This window comes from Salmo trutta, chromosome 31, assembly GCF_901001165.1.
Source record: "Salmo trutta chromosome 31, fSalTru1.1, whole genome shotgun sequence".
Classification (NCBI taxonomy): domain Eukaryota; kingdom Metazoa; phylum Chordata; class Actinopteri; order Salmoniformes; family Salmonidae; genus Salmo; species Salmo trutta.
In genome coordinates this window covers 18,306,630-18,324,905 of record NC_042987.1, presented here as the reverse complement: position 1 = coordinate 18,324,905, position 18,276 = coordinate 18,306,630, and the positions used below count along the sequence as shown (strand labels likewise).

At 41.5% G+C, this 18,276-nt stretch overlaps 1 protein-coding gene across 1 annotated transcript in view; it reads left to right on the top strand.

Moving 5' to 3' along the window:
- Nucleotides 1-7,042: 7,042 nt before the first annotated feature.
- The window catches only part of LOC115169670 (5'-AMP-activated protein kinase subunit gamma-2), a 63,113-nt gene continuing 51,879 nt past the window's right edge, over nucleotides 7,043-18,276 (top strand). Inside the window, exon 1 of the mRNA XM_029725533.1 lies at nucleotides 7,043-7,420. Within this exon, the coding sequence (XP_029581393.1) occupies nucleotides 7,334-7,420 (87 nt within the window). The 5' untranslated portion in view covers nucleotides 7,043-7,333. The remainder of the gene's footprint in view (nucleotides 7,421-18,276) is intronic.

The window sequence follows — 18,276 nt, the reverse complement described above, 5'->3', positions numbered from 1 at the left end:
TCTCTCATTCTCATTGAAAGCAAGTCTAAGAATCGGTAGATCTGTTCTATGTGCGATAATTCTATGCTTCCTGTTCTTAAGCTTTGTTTTTGCATCTTTTACTTTCAGTTTTGTACACCAGCTGAAAATAATATATTTTTGGTTATGGAAAATATATTTCACAGCGGTTTATATGGTACAATGATTCTCTAAACTATACTTGCTTGTTTTGTTACATAAACTGAAATTAGGCAAATTATTGTAATTTTAGCAACCAGGAAATGGATGAGCAATTTCTGCATAGTGCATCTTTAAGTAATACTACTAAGTAGTTTTATTAGTTACTTTACACCACTGTATGTGTGTGTGTGTGTGTATGTATATATGTGTTTTCCATTTCGATCACTGACCCCTTGGCTTGATTCCTACCCCATTCTGGGTTTCTAAAGTGATCAGACTGTGAAAGTCCCCATCCCCAACACGGCCCTTTGAATAAAATGTGATGCTCTGCTTTATCTATCCAGTCTTTTGATATTTATGGGAGAAATGGAGATGGTATAACCTAGAGAAGTAGTCAAGGAGATAAGAACCGATAATGAAACCAGAGGCTTATTCATTACACCGATTCTGTTACAAAACGTTTCTTAAACGGAAACAAACGGAACGAAACAGGGAGGGACTTATCTGGATTTGTCCGATAGAAACTATAGTTTTAGTTGCAAGTGTTTGGACTAATGATTACACAGCCTAGTCTCATAGACTAGACGTAACATAGTAAATGTAAATTTGAGAAACTGAAATTGATATGTTACATTTGGTATGGTTACATAAGACATAAGGTTACTTAAGACAAAAACAAAAGGCAAGGGGTTTGTTGGGATGGATGGATGGGTGGGCGTATAATGCAAACTTCTAGCAACCCAATGTCTAGCAACCCAAAGGTTACGTGTTCGAATCTCATCATGGACAGCTTAAGCAATTTAATTAGCAATTTTGCAAGTACTTACTGCTCTTTTGCAACTTCTTAGCATGTTAGCTAACCTTAACCCTAACCTTAACCCCTCACCTAGCCACCTAGCTAATGTTAGCCCAAACAAATCGGAATTTGTAGCATATTGTTGTGTTTTGCATCTGTTGGCGTTAACAAACCATTAACGTACCCTCCTCACAGCATCTAGCTAGTCTGCCTCACCAGTTAGCTTGCTAATGTTAGTTCAACTTAACTATACTTAATGGATGCTCTTTGTGTATTCTGGTCAACTCCTCGTTGGTGGATGGTGGCAGGGGCTGAAGGACACAACTACCTCCTCTCTTTTGTGCTGTTTATTAAGAACTTGTCATACAACACAGACTGACTAGCTCCAGCACAAAAAAAGTATACTGAACAAAAATATAAACGCAACATGCAACAATTTCAAATATTTTGAGTTACAGTTCATATAAGGAAATCAGTCAATTTAAATAAATAAGGCCCTAATCTAAGGATTAAGGGGTGCAGCCATTGGCAGGCCTGAGAGGGCATAGGCCCACCCACTTGGGAGCCAGGCCGACCCACTGGGGAGACAGGCCAAGCCAATCAGAATGAGTTTTTTCCCCACAAAAGTACTTTATCACAGCCAGAAATACTCATCTCAGGAAACATGGGACCAGCACAGGAGCAGTATTTGACTCTAGTGACAAAATTAAGGAAATTAGAACGGGGGAGGGGAGTATTTCGGAAAGGCCATTTTCTAGAGTCAAATACTTTGTGGCACATACTACTGGTCAACATGATTCTGAAGTGTGCCAGGCCTAGCTGTCCCAAAATAGGGGGGGGGGGGTCGGCAGGAAAGAAAATGGGCTTGCCGATAATTTCCTTAATTTTGTCACTAGTCAAATACTTTGTGGCACACATCAAATACTTTCTATAGAACAAACTTCACGTCAGGATAGGCAACCGAAATTAATAATTAATGTATGTGTGTTATATTAAACATAGACGAGGGAGTAAAATGTAGGCAAGCAATAAACATTTCAGAACAACTACTAGTCGAATAAGACATGGGAGAGATGACGAATTTTAATAATACACTTGAAACAATTAGCCAAATCGAAAACTTCTACTTGTGCCTACCCCGCGATAAAACCGCCATAAAAACGTGATCATTGACAGCTACCTTGAAGGACACAAATAAAACATGCTTTCTGCTACTAAGATCGGTGAAATGTAGGCTAAACTGACAACGGAGTGAAGAGCAGAAATCTCAACTAGCTCGCAGCAATGAAGAATTGGGTGCGTGCGCGTTCACGCGGGGGTTCTGTCAGGTGGAGATTTTCGGCACAACACCGGCAATCTGAAGTTTAAACTGGGGCCTGTTGCACAAAACTAGGATAAGGGATTAAGCCAGGATATCTTGGTGATCCTGGCTCAATTGATCCGTAATCCGGTTGCACTAAAGATGGATAGGGGGCAGGAGGATATGTTATGGTATAAATTACCATGGAGATTTATTCTGTGGAGCTAGCCTGCTCCAGACCAGGCTAAATTCCAGGATCTATTTAATCTCATCCCTAATGTCAGTCAGCAGTCACCACAAATGGAAACCAATAGTTATTTCACTGCTCACTATACATTGTTATCACATAACTAGACCCACTGTCATTATTTAAACGTTTGTGATCATTAATTTCAATGATTTTGGATAAAAAATAATTTTTAGATTATGTTGCTATCATTAGATAATTTACAGTTTCCCATAGACTATAAGGCTATATATAAAATGATAGAATATTAGGGCCACAGAGGGGAAAAAAACACAAGTAATAATATTGTAACCGGTTGTTTTAAAGGAGGACAGTTGTTAAAATGACAGATGTGGGGCATTTCGTGAAATTGTACTTCAGTATGGTTTCATAAACAAAGACATGCTGATGTGCCAGAATATTAAGTATCACATTGTCATAAGTATCAAAACTGTAAAAACAATATGTAGCTTTTCTGCAGAAAGAACCAGCCTCATAAATTTATGACTTTATCCTTTTTCTTCAGTGTGGCCCTAGTACTCTGTCATATAAACAAATACACATTCCATATGAATATAAAAACACAATGTGTAACATTATGTTCCTTTATTGAATAAGGACAAAACAAAGCAGGTAAACCATCAGCTCCTTTCGAAACTGAAGTCACAGTGACTACAAGATGGAAAGCACAGAATCCAAGCATATTATACAAAATGATACATACACATTCAAAGGTCTGTATATAACACACCCTGCATGTCTGCACACTAAAATAAATGCAGGACAAATCCATACACATCAACTGAACAGACAAATGAATGGATGCAGTAGCCTCCCTGCAGCCTTGTATTACACACAGTATACCGCACAAACATCATAAGAGGCCAAATTCGTAAAAAAACGAACCCAAAAAAACCCCAATTCCTCTGCCACCGCAGGACATATTTAACCAAAATTGAAAGCACACATACTAAAATAATTCAACACATATTGGTCCCTCAGCAGCCGACCACTGTCGTCATCAGGGAAGATTGCCGGATTGTCCCAGTCCATGGCTGGTGGCACTCTGGGGGCCCTCTCCTTCCTCAGGCAGGCCACATTGTGGAGGACAGCACAAGCCACAGTAATATCACATGCCCTAACAGGGCTGACCCTTAATTTGTGAAGGCAGTGAAAGCGTGCCTTCAGGAGGCCAAAGGTCATTTCAACTCTGGCCCTGGTCCTGGCATGGGCATGGTTGTAGGCCTGCTGTGCTTCCTGGGGGTCTGTGAAAGGTGTCAGGAGAAAAGGCTGGCAGCCATACCCCCTGTCTCCCAGCAGCACACCAGAGAATTCACCTGTCAACACAAAATCTCATCATTACTACCTCATAAACACAGTGATATTCTTGACACAGCCATGATGGTTATAAATAGGGGTTGTGTGGCTTACCTTGTGATAGGCACTGATAGATTTCAGAGGCCCGAAAGATTCTGGAGTCATGGACTGAGCCAGGCCATTTTGCCACAACATTGCTGATCACACAGTCAGCATTGCAGACCATCTGAAATCATAAGATGAGGAATATTACACCAATCAATGCACATCACTGGCAATGCAGAGTGTTCGTCAATGGACAATATCAAAAAGTTATGTTCACCTGAACATTAATGCTGTGAAAGGATTTCCTATTCACAAAATCGGCCTCATGGGCACCTGAGGGGGCTTTTATCCTTATGTGTGTGCAGTCCACTGCACCAATGACATTGGGGAAACCTGTCACACAAAGTAATGAGTATCCTACTATGTGTTAACAGTTGTCCTGTAATTTGTAGATCCTCTTACCTGCAATCCTATAGAACTCCTCTTTGATGTCACAGAGTCTTCTGTGGCCAGGGAAGGAGATGAAGACATCTGCTAATGCTTTGATAGCCAGACACACACTCCTTATTGTGCGGCAAATTGTGGCCTTGTTCAGCTGTTCTGCATCCCCCACTGAGTACAGGAAGGCTCCACTAGAAAAAAAGCGCAAGGCCACACAAACCATTTGCTCCACACTCAGTGCATGGCTCCGTGCAGTGCGGTGCTTAATCCTGGGACCCAGTAGTCTGCATAGATACCTGATGCCATCTGCAGAAAACCTGTATCTTTCATATAGATGGTCATCAGGGAAGGCCAGTGGGTCCAACCGGTCCCTGAAGACCCTTTCTCGCCTGAAGGCTCTCCTCAGCACAAGTGCTTCTTCATCCACCACATCTCGCACGAATGGGCATGCCATTGTCAGAGCAGAAAGGAACACACAATTTTGGGCCTTCATATAGGCTAGTGGCCACACCTGGTGCTGGGGGGGTGGGCAAAAGAGGGCGATGCCTTATAACGATGACTTGGTTGTACTGATTGCTGGGAAAATAAAAAAAACCTTAGAAAGATGCCACCGTCCTGTGTGCTCACAATAAGAGCTCATATGTCATGGCTCACTTGACTTTACGAGAATATACCTAATTTTTATTTTGAGCTGTGTCATCTTCTTGGAGCTGGGGGAGGAAAGAAAAATAATGATTAATACATTTGTGTTACAGTTAGCATACAGTGTACATTGAAGGCATATCTCACCTCCCTCTCAAGTTTTTTTATTTCAAGGTCCAGTTTCCTAATTGTCCTCTTTTTTATTTCGGACTCCAGTGCAAGATTTTCCATCTTTTTCTTCTTGTACTGAATGTCTATGTCTGCCAGTTCTATTTGGCGCCGGAGGTGGTTGCCATACAACTTTCTGATAGCTTGTGAGCTCTGTGAACACAATACAATTAGCGCAGCTGGAATTTGGCAGGATGTGGTGTCCTTTTATTAATACGCACTATGTTGCCAGGCTGGTTTTCCCACTGTATAGCATCTGGGTCCTGTAAAAGAAATTAGATTTTTTGATTTTGATGAGGACTCCTCACCATTGTAGAGTAAATAGTACTTTCACAGTCTTAACATGATACCTCATGCCTTCTGGAATCCAGAGAGATGGTCTCCTCCTCATCATCGTCGTCTCCATCATGTGCTGTTGCTGCTGCACTGGGGCCTTCACCCTATCACATTTAATCGGATTCATATTGAAGCTAGTAGACAAGACATGCCAGGCCTACAGTATGCCTTTGATGGAGTACTCACTGGATCAGCATCGTCTGGTGCTTGTGCTGGTGGCTCTAACAGGAACACAGTGCTGCCAGACACTGCAAGGCAATAGGTAAACCAAAGTCAGACAGTCCAAATTGATTCAATATGAATGTGGTTGTATCCCATGTAGAGATGGAAGGACATACCTTGAATGAAGCGGGTGGCATCTTGGGAGGAACCTATGCTCGTCTCTTTCCCCCCAGGGATCCCCTCTAAGACGGGCCTGCCTTTATTTAGCTCCAAGGCCATGTCCTCTGCTGGGGTAAGGTCAGCCTTTGGTGACCCACCACCCGTGCCTTGTCTGTGGGTATTCTTTTTCACTGCTAAAACAGTACAGACAATGTGTGAGCAGGCACCTTCTGGGTACAATATATGCTTGTGCTTTGTTAAATATTAGTCAGGGACCATACCATTCTGCAGAATGTTCTTGTATTTGATTTTGACCTGCTGCCATGTCCGTTTTGGCCCGTTCATGTTTAATCTACACACACACACACACACACACACACACACACACATTTAATGGAGTCACACTGCAAAAAATTACTTGGTATTTTTGTCTTGTTTTCAGTAAAAATATCAAAAAATCTATCATAGCTTTATACAGTGTGATGGAGTTACTTTACACAATTTCACTCATATCTGCAGTGCATTTCAATTAAAAATTTAACCGTTTCATAATTACAGTACAACTGCATTTTTGGAGATGTGAATTAAATATTTGAATTGTAATTGTGATGTTTCAGCGGAGCGGTGACTGTGTAATTGTGCACTACTTACGCATTCAGGCGGTCTGCAATACTTTGCCACGCTTTTTCTCTTTGCTTTATCACTGTGGCGGTGTTGCCTTTCTTCTTAATTATATATTTTACCTCCTCGTATGCCTCCATGAGGATTTGTGCTTCCGACGGGGAAAAGTACGCGGCTCTAGTTGCCATGGTAAATCAGTTAATCTGTGATCTGTGGCGGGGTCTATTTGAGTGAGCCGTGAGCGCGCACCTATCCAGGATTGGTTTCACCTGGCTTAATGAATCCGTGTCTGCTCATCCTGGCTTGGTCTTTGTGCAACCAATTAAGCCTGGACGCACATGTTTTGGCTTCATTGAGCTCAGCTGAGTCATTTATCCCGGATGTCTTAATTCTACTTTTGTGCAACAGGCCCCTGGTGTGCAAACAATATAAACACAGAGCTCTCATCTGATTGGCCAGTAAGCCATCAATCACAGGCGTAACAAGATAGGGATCTCCACTCATAACAATATCATACGTTTTGCAAATCGGCACATATTGTACGTATTACAGTTCCTAACACATCATATGCATTGTATTTCGTAAGATACCACACAACATGAATGAGGTACATCCACAAATAAATACATACCATACGAAACTTAACATATCATAGCCTACTAATTGGAGTGGTCCAGAGTTACATTGACTATTTTAAGTTTACTCCTGAGTCAAGGCTGTAGCACACCCTATGTTTTATGTTGAAACAGCACGCTCAGGCTCGGTGATGTCAATACAGCCGTAGGTAGGCCTAATGCGTCGGTAGTGCGGTATACTTCCTGGTAAAATGAACTCTTTTCTTTGAAAGAACTTTGACTTAAAACTTATTTTTCAGATAAAGACGTATGGCATATGCCACGCAATTTACCCAAACTCCATCTTGCTCGTTAAAAAGAAAGACAATATCATTAATAGTCTGAAAATGGGAAGCACGGTGATGGAGTCTAACAAGAAGGATAACTCGAAGAAAACCTCGAAGAAAAAGGGAATACTACGCATAAATATGCCAGTAAGTTCCTCATTTATATACGTTGTTTGAGATCTATTTGTTACTGTGGCATTGTGTCAAGAGCAGATTATGTTGGCGTTTATTATAACAGTGAGGTTAATGCAGTAGGCTACGTTAGTGTGTTTGGGCCACAATGTTGCAAAAGATATTGCAACTTTAGGTATGCGCGGGTATCAGCGTTGTTACTGTACGTCAATCCACATGGGCATATTTTCCAATTGACAGCATCTAGTCCTCACATTTGAGGTCATGTTCAAAAACAACACTGCTGTTTTATTTTATTAATATCTTAACACACCAGCATTGTTATTTTCCATTATTGCATGAACTGGAATATTAGAAACATAACAGGCTGATCACGTCATTAGTTAGCCTACTTTTATCATGTTTAAATGGAAGTTAGGAGTACGAGTCGGCTTGTGGGCAATAACATATCTGTTAACATTTTGTTGCATGCGAAGAAGAAAAAATATACAAAAATTGTTAGAAAAGGAAGCTAGGCAAATAGCTGGAAGGAAACACTGATCTGGTCTCTCTCTGCTCTAAACCACCAAGTCATGATTCATGATGGGTGCCCGCATCTTAACTAGGGCCAACACGGAGGAGAGAGCGGAGGAGTCATGATTAATTGGATTTCAGAGTATTATTCTGGTTTCTCTCACATCATGTTCTCTCTGCTCAAGTTAACGAAGTTACTCGCATTAGCATCATATCAGCCTGGTTTAACCTGAAACAATGCTGAACAGTGTTCCGTCTGTTTTTTTTAATATTTTTTTATTTAACCAGGAAAAGCCCATTGAGACCCAGAGTCTCCTTTTCAAGGGAGACCTGGCCAAGAAGGCAGCAACAATCAATGCATTACAGAATTAAAACATACAACATGATCCAGCCCCCCCCCCCCCCCCAAAAAAAGCATTTACACACCTCCATAACAGTCTCCATCAATATTTTAAATTCATTCCGTGGCACTAACATGTCTAAATGAAGCATAGATTGTAGACTATTCCATGCCTCTGGTGCGCAAGAAGAGAAGGCAGTCTTGCCTAATACTGTGAATGTCCTGGGGACTTTATGTAGCAACCACCTAGCAGGTATGGTAACTGCTGGTGGTGAAGGAGACCAGACTACAGGGGTAAAGAGGGAGTTTACCCAAAAGGGCTTTGTTGATGAACACATACAAATGTAGCTTTCTGCGCATATAAAGTGAGGTTCAACCTATCATTTGATACAAGGTGCAATGGTGGGTGAGTGACTTGGCATTTGTAATAAAGTGCAAGGATGCATGATAAACAGAGTCCAGTCTCTGTAAGGTGGAGGAGGTTGCATGCATATACAACAAGTCACCATAATCAATTACAGAGAGAAAAGTGGCCTGAACAAGCTTCTTTCTAGCCATTAGTGGGAAGCAAGCCTCATTACGAAAATGAAAACCCAATTTCAATTTAAGCTTCCTCACAAGATTATCCATATGAACTTTAAAGGACAACTTGTCATCAAACCATATACCTACAGTTGAAGTCGGAAGTTTACATACACCTTAGCCAAATACATTTAAACTCAGCTTTTCACAATTCCAAGCATTTAATCCTAGTAAAAATTCCCTGTCTTAGGTCATTTAGGATCACCACTTTATTTTAAGAACGTGAAATGTCAGAATAATTGTAGAGAGAATAACTTATTTCAGCTTTTATTTCTTTCATCACATTCCCAGTGGGTCAGAAGTTTACATACACTCAATTAGTATTTGGTAGCATTGCCTTTAAATTGTTTAACTTGGGTCAAATGTTTGGGTAGCCTTCCACAAGCTTCCCACAATAAGGTGGGTGAATTTTGGCCCATTCCTCCTGACAGAGCTGGTGTAACTGAGTTAGGTTTGTAGGCCTCCTTGCTTGCACACGCTTTTTCAGTATTGCTCACACATTTTCTATAGGATTAAGGTCAGGGCTTTGTGATGGCCACTCCAATAAATTGACTGTGTTGTCCTTAAGCCATTTTGCCACAACTTTGGAAGTATGCTTGGGGTCATTGTCCATTTGCGACCAAGCTTTAACTTCCTGACTGATGTCTTGAGATGTTGCTTCAATAAATCCACATGATTTTCCTTCTCATGATGCCATCAATTTTGTGAAGTGCACCAGTACCTCCTGCAGCAAAGCACCCCCACAACATGATGCTGCCACCCCGTGCTTCACGATTGGGATGGTGTTCTTCGGCTTGCAAGAGTCCCCCATTTTTCACCAAACATAACGATGGTCATTATGGCCAAACAGTTCTGTTTTTGTTTCATCAGCCCAGAGGACATTTCTCCAAAAAGTACTCTCTTTGTCCCCATGTGCAGTTGCAAACCGTAGTCTGGCTTTTTTTATGGCGGTTTTGGAGCAGTGGCTTCTTCCTTGCTGAGCGGCCTTTCAGGTTATGTCGATATAGGACTCGTTTTACTGTGAATATAGATACTTTTGTACCTGATTCCTCCAGCATCTTCACAAGGTCCTTTGCTGTTGTTCTGGGATTGATTTGCACTTTTCGCACCAAAGTATGTTCATCTCTAGGAGACAGAATGCATCTCCTTCCTGAGTGGTATGACGGCTGTGTGGTCCCATGGTATTTATAACTGCGTACTATTATTTGTACAGATGAACGTGGTACCTTCAGGCGTTTGGAAATTGCTCCCAAGGATGAACCAGACTTGTGGAGGTCTACAATTGATTTATTTTGATTTTCCCATGATGTCATGCAAAGAGGCACTGAGTTTGAAGGTAGGCCTTGAAATACATCCACAGGTAAACCTCTAATTACCTCAAAATTATGTCAATTAGCCTAATAGAAGCTTCTAAAGCCATGCCATCATTTTCTGGAATTTTCCGAGCTGTTTAAAAGGCACAGTCAACTTAGTGTATGTAAACTTCTGACCCACTGGAATTGTGATACAGTGAAATAATCTGTCTGTAAACAATTGTTGGAAAATTTCTTGTCGTGCATGAAGTAGATGTCCTAACCGACTTGCCAAAACTATAGTTTGTTAACAAGACATTTGTGGAGTGGTTGAAAAAATAGTTTTAATGACTCCAACCTAAGTGTATGTAAACTTCCGACTTCAACTGTAGGTATTTGTAGGACGACATTTTTTCAAAGGATAAGCCACCAGATGTGACAATGCTAACCTTCTCTGGCAGAGTTCGAGCTCTGGTAAAGATCATGAATTTTGTTTTTTGTACATTCAGATGTGTGTGTGTGTATATGTGTTTGCCTAGTTATGTGTATGGGTGTGTGCACTTGTGTTTAAATGCTTTCGACTGAAAAGCAGTCTTGAGCTCTTCAACAGCCTGAACCAGAGAAGGAGCACATGATTATATGACTTTATCATCTGCATATACAGTGCTGTGAAAAAGTATTTGCCCCCTTCCTGATTTCTTATTTTTTTGCACATTTGTCACACTTAAATGTTTCAGATCAAACAAATTTAAATATTACACAAAGATAACCCAAGTAAACACAAAATGCAGTTTAAGTGATGATTTTATTTAAGGGAAAAAAGCTATCCGAACCTTCATGGCCCTATGTGAAAAAGGTAATTGCCCCCTAAACCTAATAACTGGTTATGCCACCCTCAGCAGCAACAACAGCAATCAAGTCTTTCACATCGCTGTGGAGGAATTTTGGCCCACTCTTCTTTGCAGAATTATTTTAATTCAGCCACATTGGAGGGTTTTCGAGCATGAACCGCCTTTTTAAGGTCATGCCACAGAATCTCAATCGGGTTCAAGTCCGGACTTTGACTAGGCCACTCCAAAACCTTCATTTAGTTTTTTTTTAAGCCATTCAGAGGTGGACTTGCTGGATCATTGTCCTGCTGCAGAACCCAAGTGCGCTTCAGCTTGAGGTCATGAACTGATGGCCAGACATTCTCCTTCAGGATGTTTTGGTAGAGAGCAGAATTCATGGTTCCATCAATCACAGCAAGTCATCCAGGTCCTGAAGCAGCAAAGCAGCCCCAGACCATCACACTACCACCACCATATTTGACTGTTGGTATGTTCTTTTTCTGAAATGCTGTGTTACTTTTACACCAGATGTAATGGGACGCACACCGTTCCAAAAAGTTCTACTTTTGTCTCGTCAGTCCACAGAATATTTTCCCAAAAATATTGGTGATCATCAAGATGTTTTTTGCCAAAAGTGAGACGAGCCTTTATGTTCTTTTTGGTCAGCAGTGGTTTTCGCCTTGGAACTCTGCCATGTTTGCCCAGTCTCTTTCTTATGGTTGAATCATGAACACTGAGGCAACTGAGGCCTGCAGTTCTTTAGATGTTGTTGTGGGTTCTTTTGTGACCTCTTGGATGAGTCGTCGCTGCACTCTTTGGGGAATTTTGGTAGGCCGGCCACTCCTGGGAAGGTTCACCACTGTTCCAAATTTTCTCCATTTGTGGATAATGGCTCTCACCGTAGTTCGCTGGAGTCCCAAACCTTTAGAATGGCTTTGTAACTCTTTCCAGACTGATAATGTCAATTACTTTGTTTCTCATCTGTTCCTGAATTTCTTTGGATCGCAACATGATGTCTTGCTTTTTGAGATCTTTTTGCTTACTTCACTTTGTCAGACAGGTTCTATTTAAGTGATTTCTTGATACAACAGGTCTGGCAGTAATCAGGCCTGGGTGTGGCTAGTGAAATTGAACTCAGCTTTCCAAAAAATGTGATTAACCACAGTAAATTCCTGATTTAACAAGGGGGGGCAATTACTTTGTCACATAGGGCCATGAAGGTTCGGATAGCTTTTTTCCATTAATAAATAATTCACTTAACTGCATTTTGTGTTTACTTGGGCTATCTTTGTGTAATATTAAAATTTGTTTGATCTGAAACATTCAAGTGTGACAAATGTGCAAAAAAATAAGAAATCAGGAAGGGGGCAAATACTTTTTCACAGCACTGTAGATGTAACTTGGCTGGTTCCAATCATTTCCCAAATCATTAATAAAAATTGAGAACAACACAGGAGCTAAAATGGAACCCTGGGGCACACCTCTATTAATCTCAAGAAAGCTAGACTTGTAACTCCTTCCAGTTCTCCACTGCCAATGACTGGAACTGTAAAAGGAGGCCTGCCAGGGAGGGCCACACAAAGTGATTGGCTAAGCGTCTGCTTCTCGCTCCCCAACACATTCAAATCACCATACCCACATCTGTCTCACTCTGTCTTCGTATACACACTCACAATATATGCCATACAACTCTCCTTCCGTGGCCTCCAACTGCTCTTAAATACAAGTAAAACTAAATGCATGCTCTTCAACCGATCGCTGCCTGCACCTGCCCACCCGTCCAGCATCACTACTCTGGACGGTTCTGACTTAGAATATGTGGACAACTACAAATACCTAGGTGTCTGGTTAGACTGTAAGCTCTCCTTCCAGACTCACATCAAACATCTCCAATCCAAAGTAAAATCTAGAATTGGCTTCCTATTTCGCAACAAAGCATCCTTCACTCATGCTGCCAAACATACCCTCGTAAAACTGACCATCCTACCGATCCTCGACTTCGGCGATGTCATTTACAAAATAGCCTCCAATACCCTACTCAATAAACTGGATGCAGTCTATCACAGTGCCATCCGTTTTGTCACCAAAGCCCCATATACTACCCACCACTGCGACCTGTACACTCTCGTTAGCTGGCCTTCGCTTCATACTCGTCGCCAAACCCACTGGCTCCAGGTCATCTACAAGACCCTGCTAGGTAAAGTCCCCCCTTATCTCCGCTCACTGGTCACCATATCAGCACCCACCTGTAGCACGCGCTCCAGCAGGTATATCTCTCTGGTCACCCCCAAAGCCAATTCCTCCTTTGGCCGTCTCTCCTTCCAGTTCTCTACTGCCAATGACTGGAACGAACTACAAAAATCTCTGAAACTGGAAACACATCTCCCTCACTAGCTTTAAGTGCCAGCTGTCAGAGCAGCTCACAGATTACTGCACCTGTACATAGCCCATCTATAATTTAGCCCAAACAACTACCTCTTCCCCTACTGTATTTATTTATTTTGCTCCTTTGCACCCCATTATTTCTGTTTCTACTTTGCACTTTCTTCCACTACAAATCTACCATTCCAGTGTTTTACTTGCTATATTGTATTTACTTTGCCACCATGGCCTTTTTTGCCTTCACCTCCCTTATCTCACCTAATTTGCTCACATTGTATATAGACTTATTTTTCTACTGTATGTTTGTTTTACTCCATGTGTAACTCTGTTGTTGTTGTATGTGTCGAACTGCTTTGCTTTATCTTGGCCAGGTCGCAATTGTAAATGAGAACTTGTTCTCAACTTGCCTACCTGGTTAAATAAATAAATAAATAAAATAAACAATGGCAGTCAAGGACTAAAGCTAACTGGCTAAAGTTGGTGAGCTTGCTAGCTACTTCTAGACACAAATGAGAGAACACCTCACTCTGACCATTTTACTCACCCTAGCAGAGGTGGTTAGGTTGTTTACGGGTTATCTAGAGCGTTGGTGAATGTAACTGTGCTGTTGGAAACAATGAATTTACAAATGAGAGTGTTCTGAAATCGGAGTAGATAGCCAGAGTGAATTTAGGAACGCACCCTTTGATTCCTCAGAGACAAAATTGATTACTTCAATAGCTGACCATGATGATACATTGATGAACTATACTGAACAAAAATATAAACGCAACATGTAAAGTGTTGGTCCCATGTATCATGAGCTAAAATAAAAGATCCCAGAAATGTTCCAGATGCACAAAAAGCTTATCTGAATTTGTTTGCACAAATTTGTTTACATCCCTTTTAGTGAGCATTTCTCCTTTACCAATATAATCCACTCACCTGGCGGGTGTGGCATATCAAGAAGCTGGTTAAACAGCATGATCATTACACAGGTGCACCTTGTGCTGGGGTCAATAAAAGGCCACTCTAAAATGTGTAGTTGAGTTACACAACACAACGCCACAGATGTCTCAATTGGCATGCTGACTGCAGGAATGTCCACCAGAATTGTTGCCAGAGAATTTTATGTTAATTTCTCTACCATAAACCGCCTCCAGTGCCATTTTTCGAGAATTTGGCAGTGCATCCAACCGGCCTCACAACCACAAATAACGTGTAACCATGCCAGCCCAGGAACTCCATATCAGGCTTCTTCACCTGCGGGATCGTCTGAGACCAGCCACCCAGACAGCTGATGAAACTGTGGGTTTGCACAACTTAAGAATTTCCGCACAAACTGTCAGAAACAGTTTCAGGGAAGCTCATCTGCGTGCTTGTTGTCCTCACCAGGGTCTTTACCTGACTGCAGTTCGGCATCGTAACTGACTTCAGTGGCAGATGGCACACAGCATGTATGGCGTCGTGTGGGTGAGCGATTTGCTATTGTAAACATTGTGAACAGAGTGCCCCATGGTGGCGGTGGGTTAATGGTATGGGCAGGCATTACCTACGGACAGTGAACACAATTGCATTTTATCGATGGCAATTTGAATGCACAGAGATAACGTGACGGAATACTGAGGCCGATTGCCGTGCCATTCATCCGCCGCCATCACCTCATGTTTCAGCTGTTGCGGTGACCATATTGCCACACCGGAGGTCACGAGTCATGAAGGCAGTCAAATTCCACATGACGTTTATTCACTGTAATTAGGCTTCTCCAAGCTCTGATGCTGGTCATTAGTAGCCTACCAAACTTGCTAACTGCCTGGTACTCAGCACTCTATTGTCCCTCTAATCACTCTGACATCAATGCAAATGTAATCGAAAATCGAATCAAAAACTTAATGAGAGCCCATGACCTCATGTTGCGCATCATTTCTATATCAATCAAATTGATTTCTAAAGCCCTTTTTACATCAGCCGATGTTACAAAGTGCATTACAGAAACCCAGCCTAAAACCCCAAACAGCAAGCAATGCAGATGTAGAAGCACAGTAGCTAGGAAAAACTCCCTAGAAAGGCCGGAACCTAGGAAGAAACCTAGAGAGGTACCAGGCTCTGAGGAGTGCCCAGTCCTCTTCTGGCTGTGCCGGGTGGAGATTATAACAGAACATGGCCAAGATGTTCAAACGTTCATAGATGACCAGCAGGGTCAGATAATAATTATGACAGTGGCAACAGGTCAGCACCTCTGGAGTAAATGTCAGTTGGCTTTTCATAACCGATCATTCAGAGTTAGAGACAGCAGGTGTGGTACAGAGAGTCCAAAACAGCAGGTCCGGGACAAGGTAGCAGTGAACAGGTCAGGGTTCCATAGCCGCAGGCAGAACAGTTGAAACTGCTGCAGCAACATGACCAGGTGGATTGGGGACAATAAGGAGTCATCAGGCCAGGTAGTCCTGAGGCATGGTCCTAGGGCTCAGGGCCTCCGAGAGAAGACAGAGAAAATAAAGAATTAGAGGGAGCATACTTAAATTCACGCAGGACACAAACTGACCCTAGCCCCCCCCGACACAAACTATTGCAGCATAAATACTGGAGGCTGAGACAGGAAGGGTCGGGAGACACTGTGGCCCTGTCCGACGATACCCTCGGACAGGGCCAAACAGACAGGATATAACCCCACTCACTTTGCCAAAGCACAGCCTCCACACCACTAGAGGGATATCTTCAACCTACTACCCTGAAACAAGGCAGAGTATAGCCCACGAAGATCTCCCCCATGGCACGAACCCGAGGGGGGCGCCAACCCGGACAGGAAGATCACGTCAGTGACTTAAGTGCATAGATGACATGTATTTTTTGGTGCATGATAATGGTCCATTCTAAATCCAAACAAATTTCACACATACACTAAATAATATATGTAAAGATTAAATCAAGAATAGTCTGTTGGGTGACTATTAATTAGCCTATCACTTGTGAATTATATATTATCACTTGTGGATGATGCCCACCTTAGGAAACAATGCCTTTTTTTGCCACTTTTTAGAATCATAGTCATTAACCTCATGTAGCCTAGCCCATAGGCCGATATGTTTTGATAAGGCGTGTATCACAACTAAACTGGCCAAATAAAAATTAAGCACATTACTCTGCTTTACAAGGGGTGTAGAGCCTAACTGGCATACATACGCTGCACGTGAGTTTCAAGTTTGGGGAAGAACATTTTCACCATGAAAATGCACCTTTATAATAAAAGCATTGCATGCAAAATTGCATTTGCGGTCACTTTTTTGATAATGGTGTTTTCCACTAATGGAACATTTCAAGCTTATAGCCTACTACCATGTGCGCATTGCTGCGCTTATAATGTGAAGAAATAGCCTAATAATTTATCAATATTTTAAACTAAATGTTCTAATCTGTTGCATCAGCCACATTGCGTAAACATTTTTTTTTTTTAATGCTAGTGGTTGTATTAATTTGGGATCTATCGCATCCCACAACTGTCCCAGACTGTTTGGAATATTTATTTCTCACACAGAACAGAATAGGTCGATGTTTGTACTGTGGGGGATAGTAGATTGACATAGGCCAGTGCTTTTGCTGTTCGTTAGGCCTACTCATCTTGTTGGCTGACGAAAAGTGAATGTGGACAGTTATTCCAATATCTTCAATATGCACCTCGGATAAGGACGCGCACAGTTGCGTCCCGGATGTGTCCGTCTTCACTAGAATAGAAGCCTGTGAGAATGACCTGATCACCGTTGTGCCCACAAAAGGCATGGATTTTGTTAGAGTGCATTACGGCCACACGAAGGGGGTGCAGTCGGGAAATTCTAGGCATTATCAAGTGCTTGTAAAATTGTGAGTAACTGATGTAGCGTGTATATCCTGCGCAAAAAAAACTAAGCAGAGCTCATGCCTTTTCAAGCAACTTTTTCAAATCATAATTAGAGTCGCATGATGCAGCCTTACAATGTATAAACATCTAAACATATAGCCCAACGTTTGTAGAACTAAAGTTACATTAATAACTCAAAATTGAGCATAGAGGAATGAATACCTATTTCTTTGTTAACCACTCAACACAGAATGTGCGCACTCCCCTCATTGTTTGGGAAAAAATATATTTTCTTCAGCTTTGTTCAATTGTATTCTTCATACTATAAAATAATGCCACATAATTCTAAGAAAATCTTGTCGGCTAAATGAACTAGTGTAGCCCACAGTCAATTGGCATAGCCAGATCAGGAACTAACACGAGGACAACTCACAGTATGCTATTCTGTTCATCTGAAATAGACTACATTTTCATCATATCATGCTTTTTTTTTTAGACCTGTCTAAAATGAATAAGGGATTTATTGTGAAGGTGTAGGCTATATTACATGGATTTATTAGACTTTTTCAAATGTAGATGTTCCAATGGTCTGCATCAGTGGGCTAGCCAGGAGATGCTAAACGTGTTTGTTAATTAACGGTCGATTACCGTGAGACCGACAGTTATTTGCTTGACAATCACTGGCTGACGAAATTTCATGACCGCCACAGCCCTATCCACACCCCTACATTTTTTTAAAAGGCATCTGTGACCAACGGATGCATATCAGTATTCCCAGTCATGTGAAATCCATAGATTAGGACTTAATGATTTTATTTACATTGACTGATTTCCTTATGAACTGTAACTCAGTAAAATCTTTGACATTGTTGCATGCTGCAATTACAGTGCATTCGGAAAGTATTCAGACCCCTTTACTTTTTCCACATTTTGTTACGTTACAGCCTTATTCTAAAATGTATTAAATTAAAGTTTTTCCTCATCAATCTAAACACAATACCCCATAATAACCCCAGAAGCGAAAACAGGTTTTTAGACATTTTTGCAAATCTATATAAAAAAAACAAAAAACATACCTTATTTACATAAGTATTCAGACCCTTTGCAATGAGACTCAA